Source organism: Poecilia reticulata, chromosome 15 (assembly GCF_904066995.2).
Source record: "Poecilia reticulata chromosome 15, P_reticulata-male-v2, whole genome shotgun sequence".
In the NCBI taxonomy this organism is placed as follows: Eukaryota; Metazoa; Chordata; class Actinopteri; order Cyprinodontiformes; family Poeciliidae; genus Poecilia; species Poecilia reticulata.
In genome coordinates this window covers 22,723,693-22,731,761 of record NC_088844.1, presented here as the reverse complement: position 1 = coordinate 22,731,761, position 8,069 = coordinate 22,723,693, and the positions used below count along the sequence as shown (strand labels likewise).

General features: G+C 45.0%; 1 protein-coding gene across 1 annotated transcript; it reads left to right on the top strand.

The window, feature by feature from the left end:
* Positions 1–904: 904 nt before the first annotated feature.
* Positions 905–3,786, top strand: irf2bp2a (interferon regulatory factor 2 binding protein 2a). Its single transcript, XM_008430263.3, has 2 exons — positions 905–2,458; positions 2,666–3,786. Exons 1-2 carry the CDS (start codon positions 1,633–1,635, stop codon positions 3,376–3,378), a joined length of 1,539 nt encoding a protein of 512 aa, XP_008428485.1. The 5' UTR covers positions 905–1,632; the 3' UTR covers positions 3,379–3,786.
* The last annotated feature ends 4,283 nt before the right edge of the window (positions 3,787–8,069 follow it).

The following is an 8,069-nucleotide window of genomic DNA, read 5'->3' as shown; positions in this document are numbered from 1 at the left end:
AGGATCTTAATTTTTAAAATAAGCTAGCTGTTCTCATTTATAACCTGCAGAAATGATCTTTGGATTCATCTCAAAGTTACTTTGTCGTTCTTCAGAGCAAAACTGTTTGTAATTGAGATTTATGTAAGCTTTTATTATGAAACAACAACAAGAAAAAAAGCATTTTATTGTGGTGTTTTTGGCACCTTACATTGAGTCCAGTATGAAATCCAGAATATATAGCTGTGTCCAACATGAATTAAGTTATTTTACAGTGTTTGAAGACTTTTTCTATAGCTGGTTTTAATTTGCGAAAAATAATTTCACTATATATTAATCCTAATGTATGTGTGGTGGGGGCGGAGGGGGCTTGCAGTTGCCCAGGGTAGCATTCATGCAAGGATTACCACTGCATGCAACTGTTTTGAACTTCCCACTAACTCCAAAAAGAAATATGCCAAGGTGGCTGGTAAGATATTAACTGCTTACAATTTCCCTCGCTTCAAAAACTCTGAACTATCCCTTTAATATGTGGGCAGAGTGAGAGTATACTCATGCCGCAACCCCAGTCCATTCAGGTTTACAACACACTGGCTGGAAATCCCCACCTCATGACAAGAACTTCCTGGTTACTGCCTAATGGAGGCGCTTACTTTTTTTTCCCCTTTTTTTTTTATTTATTATTAACACAAGACTAGGTCAGTACTGTCTGCAAAAATGGGCGGTTAAAAACATATGGGTTGTAAAATCTTTCTAATAATCCTAATAATATGCCCTTTAAATTTGCGCTGCTGGAACAAAAACGTAGAGTGGAAAAAAAAAAAAGTGCACACGTTTTTTTTTTTTTTTTTTCTCTTGCCATTGGATTACAGTAGCTCGGTTGTTTTTCTTAGGGTCGACCCACCTCATTCATTGCACAGCAGTTGTAGTAGCAGCTCATTGCGTAGAGGCGCTGTGCATTGAGAAAAACAAGCTGCAGCACTTTACAGCCTCCACCGGATAAAGCTCTGAATTCAGGACAAAGCGAATCCCTCTCTGGCATTTTTTTTTAAACATCAAAAACAAGTGTGTGTGTGTGTGGGGGGAAATGTATTTTGTTTTTCCTGTACAGTTTCTTTCTATTTAGTAATAATTATAATAATAACCTGTGGGATTATTCCTCTACGAGTTGGAGGTAGTGAGTTTTTTTTTAAAATTTATTTACAATCAATTTTTTATTTTTTTTTTTTTGGCTGAGGCTCAAGTGATTAAATTAGAAATTAAAAAAGTGACAGAGGCTGCAGTAAAGTGAGGTAGAGGTGGGGTTGGGGGGGGTCTGTCGAAGAAATCAAGTCAATAGAAACTGAAGTGGAAGCAGGCGTTTAGCCGTGGTGACGTCGCTGCTCCACATTGAGCCAGTAGTAGAGAGTCAGTGGAGATAGATAGAGGAGCGCCGGAGTAAAGTACACACCGACATGAACTTCTCCCTCTAAAACTTCAGCCTTGTTGCTCTAAAAGCCGAAAGAGGACCAGCTTTTTTTTCTTGTATCTTTGTGTGTTTTTTTTTATTCGCCTCTTTATTTTTGAACGGGGAGCTCAGAGGAGAGGCACATTTTTGGGGGTTTATTTCTGTTTTTTTTTTTTCTTCTGGGAGTGCGTCGACGGCGAGCAGCCATGTCGTCCGCGGCGGTCGCTGCTTCTTCCAGGAGGCAGTCGTGTTATTTATGCGACCTGCCCCGCATGCCTTGGGCCATGATCTGGGATTTTACCGAGCCCGTCTGCAGGGGATGCGTCAACTACGAGGGAGCCGACCGCATCGAGTTTGTCATCGAGACGGCCCGCCAGCTGAAGCGGGCTCACGGCTTCCAGGAGGGGAGGTCTCCCGGGCCGGGGAAGGCGCAGCTCTCCGGGAAGGAGATCCAGGCGATCAACCACCCATCAGCGGGGGACACCGGTTCGCGGCCGCCGCAGCCCCTGGACCGCTACCCGCTGTCCTCCGACCGCCCGCCCAGGCTGGGGCCAGAGTACCAGTCTGGCCGGCAGGCGAACGGCATTCCGGTCCCTAACGGATTTCCCAAGCCCGACGAGCCGCCGGAGCTGAACCGCCAGAGCCCCAACCCGCGCAGGAATAACGCGGTTCCGCCGAACCTAGTGCCTTTGGTGAACGGGGGCATGACCCCGGTGCACCCAGTCAACGGCAGACAGGGACAGATGGGGCTCACCTCCGCGCTGGCGGGCGGTAGTCCTGCCGATCTGGGCAAGAGACCCGCGTCTGTGTCCAGCACCGAGCACGACAGAGAGGGGAAGGAGAAGCACAGACCGGACAGCCTATCGCAGGAGATCTCCGAGAGCCACAAGAGCCGAGAGCAGGACTGGGGCAAGGGGAAGACTGTGAGGGACCTGATGGCTCTGCACACCTTCGACAGCAGGTTCAAGAAGGAGCATGTGGCCATGGCACCAAGGATGAACTACGAGCCCTGCACCCCCCCATCTAAGTCAGGTAAAGCATTTCTCAGGGTGTAAGAACTGAATTAGACTGGCTTGGTTATTATGGAAGACATGTGGTGGGTATAATGGAAGACCGTGCTTTTGTTTTGTAGCTTGTGGTGCAGCAGAAATGCACATTTCTCCTTTACTAGACTGAATTCTTGGTGTAAGTCTGATCTGTGCAGCTCAATTGTTTTCTTTAACCCTTTCCCACCTCCAGACAGAGGAAAGCACCCCCGCTTGAAGAGAAAAGCATCGCCAGAACCGGACGGAGAGAGCACAGCCCCCAAGCTCAATGGGGATGGACAGCAGTGGTTACCGCCGCCTGCCGAGGGACCCAAAATGCCTCCAGTTCCCCCGCCAGGCTTCACATCTCCCCCCTCCACGATATCCCCACACCCCCGCACCACCCCACCTGAGGCCCAGAACGGTCAGTCCCCCATGGCGGCGCTCATCATGGCGGCAGACAACGCGGGTGGGAACAGCTCTCCCAAGGACGGTAACCAGGTCCACTCCACCACCCGGAGGAACAGCAGCAGCCCGCTGTCGCCGTCCTCCATGAACCAGAGGAGGCTGACGCAGAGAGAGGCGTCCGGTGCAGGCACCCCACAGGTGCCGGGCATGGACCAGGTGCACCCCCAAAGCATTCCAGACTCCTCAGTACCGGGCAGCATACCGCTGTGCTGCACGCTGTGCCACGAGCGTTTGGAGGACACACACTTTGTTCAGTGCCCGTCCGTCCCCTCTCACAAGTTCTGCTTCCCGTGCTCGAGGGAAAGCATTAAGCAGCAAGGTGCCACGGGTGAAGTGTACTGTCCAAGCGGAGAGAAATGTCCCCTGGTTGGCTCCAACGTACCGTGGGCTTTCATGCAGGGGGAAATCGCCACCATCCTTGCAGGAGATGTCAAAGTAAAAAAGGAGAGGGACCCTTGATTTTGTCTGAACACTTCTTCTGGGGAGGGGAGGCAAAAATCTGAGTATAAATATATAAATATCACATACATACCATTCAAAACAAACTAACGGACTTGTACATATTGGACCCAAGGGAAGAGTATACTTCGTAAACATGGTTGTATAATTTTTGATTTTTGAATACATTGTGTTTCTATATTTTTGAAGATAAAGGTATGTACTCATCATAATGAACTACGTTCCTCTTTGTTGATGTTTAACAAAAATTCTTGATGTACTTCTAGGTCTGGTGGCAGTTCCTGTTTAACGTAGAATGTGACTAATGCTACTCTACGAGCACTTGGCAAAACTAAAATGCTTTTAGCTGTACTTGTATGCACTTGTTTAAAAAAAAATTGCCAAATACAATTTCTCATCTTGTATGAACTGATTGTCTGAGCTTGCTTCATTTGCGTTATACACTGGGTTGTGGACAGAGAGGACGAGGAGACGGAGGGGGTGAGGACGGGTGGGTGGTGGTGGGGGGGGAGTTGGGACTCTCGGGGTCTGACGTGCAGGCTTGTTTTGGCGGCTCGACTTACGCTGCACAACATAAGTAGGCGTCGGTTGGATGACGGCTTCTCTGCACACATTGCTTTTCGTGATTCACGCAGACAAAAACAAGACACATTGTCCTAAGTTTGCTCCAGTTTTTTTTCTTTCTTTTTTTTTTTCTTGCACCACTGTGATTGATTGCAGAGCACAGAAACAGGTGCCAAGTCATGTTCAGTCAGCTGGGATCTGTTGAGTCAGTAATGAGAAAGTGCATGACCGCCAACATGGCAGGATAACTGTAGAGCACCAATTTTGGACGTTTGCTGAAAGATTCTTAGTGTGTAACTCATATTTTAAAGGAAGCATAACACCACTGCCTTCATGGGTGTATTTATTTAACGCAAAACAGTCAATGTGGATAGTTTCATTCACTAAAGTAAAAAGTCTACAATCATTGGAGCCGGTTTGGGTAGTTTTGCACGTCAGCAACGCTGAGTGTGATTTGTTTGGTGCATTGTGCAACTATGATTTATACTACCGCTGATAATGTTGCAACAAGATGCCAAACTCTAGGAACAGCATGCCTTTTTTTGAGTAACAATAAACCACCGCTGCTGCCGTAGATGCAAACCCTGCTCTGAATCTCTAAACACAAATCATTCTGCCGTGAAATGCAGATAAAAAGCAGCGGCTCTACATCTGCAGTGGCAAGCAGGCATTCAAACTCGTCTCTACAAGCAACGGCGGACATGCGGGGTGACAAAATGGAGCTTTTTTTTTTCTTCTCTCCTTTGGTCTGGGGAAGCAATCTTAGACAAAGCACTTCTGTGTAGCCAATGCTGAAATCGTGGAGACTGATATCTAGCAGATAGCAGCACTCTGTAAAGGAGGCAGTTGCGTAATTATTACAACACGTAATCTTCTTCCTTATGTTTAGCCAAGTAGTTCCCTGATTTGCAGGACTAATATGCACCCATACCAACCTCTTTTTCTTTTTTTCTTTTTTTTTTGCTTTATTATTTTGGCTGCCATTAAATCGATGAAATCTGAAGATTTCCCGACATGCTTGTTCTGAAAGCTTCTCTGTCAGCTGCATGGTGTCCTGGTGAACTGCTTAATTCGTGGTGTGGACTGAAAACATAGCCTTTGCACCCCATTGTTTAGCCAACTTGGCAACTATTGTCCTCTTAACTAGGGAGAGTTAAAGGCTGCCACAGATACACAAACAATTCAACCAGTCTTTCCTTAGTTGACATTTTCAAGGCAGTTGTTTGTTTATACGTCTCCTTCTGTTCTATGGAAAGTTATCTTATCAGTTGGACTTTAAAACCAGGAACACAACCCACTTTGATAAGGGTGACACTTTACTGTGCCAATCTGCAAAGCACCACCCACTCCATATACCACCTCACATGCTGTTACTGATTTGTGTGTTATCCTTTTTTCTAAACTAGTTCGGAGTCTGACCTACCTGTTTGTCATTATATTGCGCCGGCCGGCCAAAGTCGACCGGCCGCTTCACAGAAATAAAGCAGACGATAGCCAGGTGTGTTTATAACCTGGCTTAAAGTGTGACACAGTGAGATATGAGAGGCCGTTTCTGCCCGTAAAGATTTACGTCAGCAGGGCGAATACCTGTTTGCACAGCGGTGATTAAAATAGCCTGTGCTGTATCTAATACAGTAATAACGTGTCCCTGGAAGGAAGGGTGTCATAACACAAAGCTCCCGGGTTGCATAGCTACCAGTGCACAACAGATGCTCTGGCACAGCCCGTCGATGCATATCCAGGAAGGAGCATTCAGGAGAGATTTCAGTAAACATCCAGTGTTTGAAGGAACCGGCTGCATTAAGTCCAGCTTTAATGTTGATATAACAAAGCATATCAAGTAAATCATTCCCCTTGTGTCTGTTACTGTACAAGGGCACATTTGTGGTTAATGGTTCACATTGTTTTGTTTCTTTTCTATATACTTCAGGGATTTTTTTTTTAATGTTTAAGCTGCTGCTGAAAGTAGCAAACTTTTTATGCGCTCCTGCACTAAAACCTTTTTACCATGTTACCGGGTGCAGCGTTTTGCTTCTATGCAGGAATAAAGCTGCATGTAGACGTCAGCTGCTGCCGTCACAACAGTGCAGTTAAACTTTATTGCATTTCCACACAACAGCTTACCACAAAAATATCTAAAGTGCTTGTTTGTGTTGCATTTGTGAGTAGGCACGGGTCGTTATTCACTGTAAACTGTGAGTAGGAATACGATACCAGGGTATCTACGCAAAAATTTAAAACAAAATTGTCCATCTGCTCTATATAAAATGTATATGAACATCATGATCTTAAATAATTATTTGATAAATGGACTTAATAGTGGAAAATAAATCTAACTAAATGTAGTAAATTCAATTTTTAATGGCTGATGCTCCTTTAGTTTCCATACAATGACTATTTGGTCATTACCAAAAATTTCCAAAGTGTTTTTACCAACACAGATTATTATATCGGACTTACAACTGAAGAAAACTCTGGGATCTGACTGAAAGGACTTGAAACCATTGAGGTTGTATCTGAATCCTTTAAAGCAGGAACTGTTGAATATCTTGGAAATATTTAGGTGATGATCACCATTCCTCCCAGTCCGTTCCAGAGCGTCTCATTAAATGAATGAGTTTTAGGCCGCAGAAACAGGAAGATGGAACAATTAAGAAGCTTTGAGGCGGTAAACAACCAATGCTTATTCATGAGAAGCCCTCAGTGGGTTTTGCATCCACTTTTCTTACTCCAGAGTGACTGGACACAAAAACAAAAACAGGATTTTAAGTTGCTTGAAACCCTTAATGCTTAAAACCTTGGTACATCGTGATACTGGTAACCTGTATACTTACTTATTTGCGAGCGGCTCTCACAGTGATTTATTCTGCCTTTCATCTCGTATTTTCATCTGGTTAAAAGGATTTTCTAAAATGATGAAACATTTTAGAGGTTTTGTAACAGCAACTGTTTAAAACCTTGCGATATCTTGATCCCGGTAAGCAGCAAATGGCTATTTTGAGCGGTCGGCAGCGTGATTTACATTGCCTTTGTCTCGTGTTTTCCCTGGAAATCCATTTCCCCCTGCATTTTATTAAAAGGACTTTAAACTGTAGGAACAATACAATAGTAAACTGTGTCTGTTTAGTGACCGTTTAAAATCTCAGTCTACTTTGATAACCCTATTCATGATGTTTCTTAACGTAATTTTTGGTCATTTCTCATGTCTCCTGATGAAAACACTTAAAAATTTGCAACAGGAAACATTTCAATTTTCTTTCTTTATCTGAACAACAAGGCGAAGCAGAAGAAAGTGTCTCTCCGTCTGAGACTCCCTCAAACCCCAGACGTTCTTGATCCGGCTGCTGCAACACAAACCCCACCAATCGATGGTCATAAAAAAAACAATCCCTCACGGACTGATTGATTCTCCTGACATAATCCTGTTAATCAAGCTAAGTGAAAGGCAATAGCCGATAGCTGAAGCAGAGCCTCTCCTAGCAATGGTTAACTCAGCTTGTCGGCTGTTATGCGGTGTTACACAAAGATGTTGTCACATCTCAGAGGTCATAATTGTTGTTTGGAAAGCTCAAGGTACAGTTGTTGCCTCAGTTTTTTCCCTACAGCTTCATCTCCCGTGTCTGCAAACACCAATCGTGTTTATCCCCTTTGTTAAAAAGCGGCCAACCGTAGCACTAATTCTGACAGCGTATTGGCAGAAAAAGTACGATAAATTTTAATCCTTATGTTACGTTTCAACGTGGACTATAGTGTGTGGGTGGGTGGAGGGGAACATGAAGCACTCGGTGCAGCCAGCTGTTTCACTAATGAATCTATGTTTAGCACAGTAAATCAAAAGGCCCGCTCGTGCTGCAGTAATCCCCCCCTGAAAGCGAGCAGATACGCGGACGCGCCAAAAGGAGTATCTGGTCCACATTTCTCCCAGTTTAACCGATCCCGCTCTGTTAATTTTAGACCGGTGGGGAGACAGAGGGAGGGGTGCAAGGTCACAGCAAATGTTTGTATCGAGGGCACACTCAGATCTGCCGCGTTCCCCACCCCGTTTCTTTTTCTTCCCTCCCTCTACTTTTTTCATCAATCAAAGCTGGAGTCAGAAGCTGAGGGCTCCTGCGAGACTGGTAATGACG

What these genes read in the sequence shown, in the direction of transcription:
- irf2bp2a (XM_008430263.3), top strand. Translation starts at nt 1,633, where the DNA reads ATGTCGTCCGCGGCGGTCGCTGCTTCTTCCAGGAGGCAGTCGTGTTAT. An exon ending in CACCCCCCCATCTAAGTCAG is followed by an intron (nt 2,459 to 2,665) that starts GTAAAGCATTTC and finishes TCCCACCTCCAG; the next exon opens with ACAGAGGAAAGCACCCCCGC.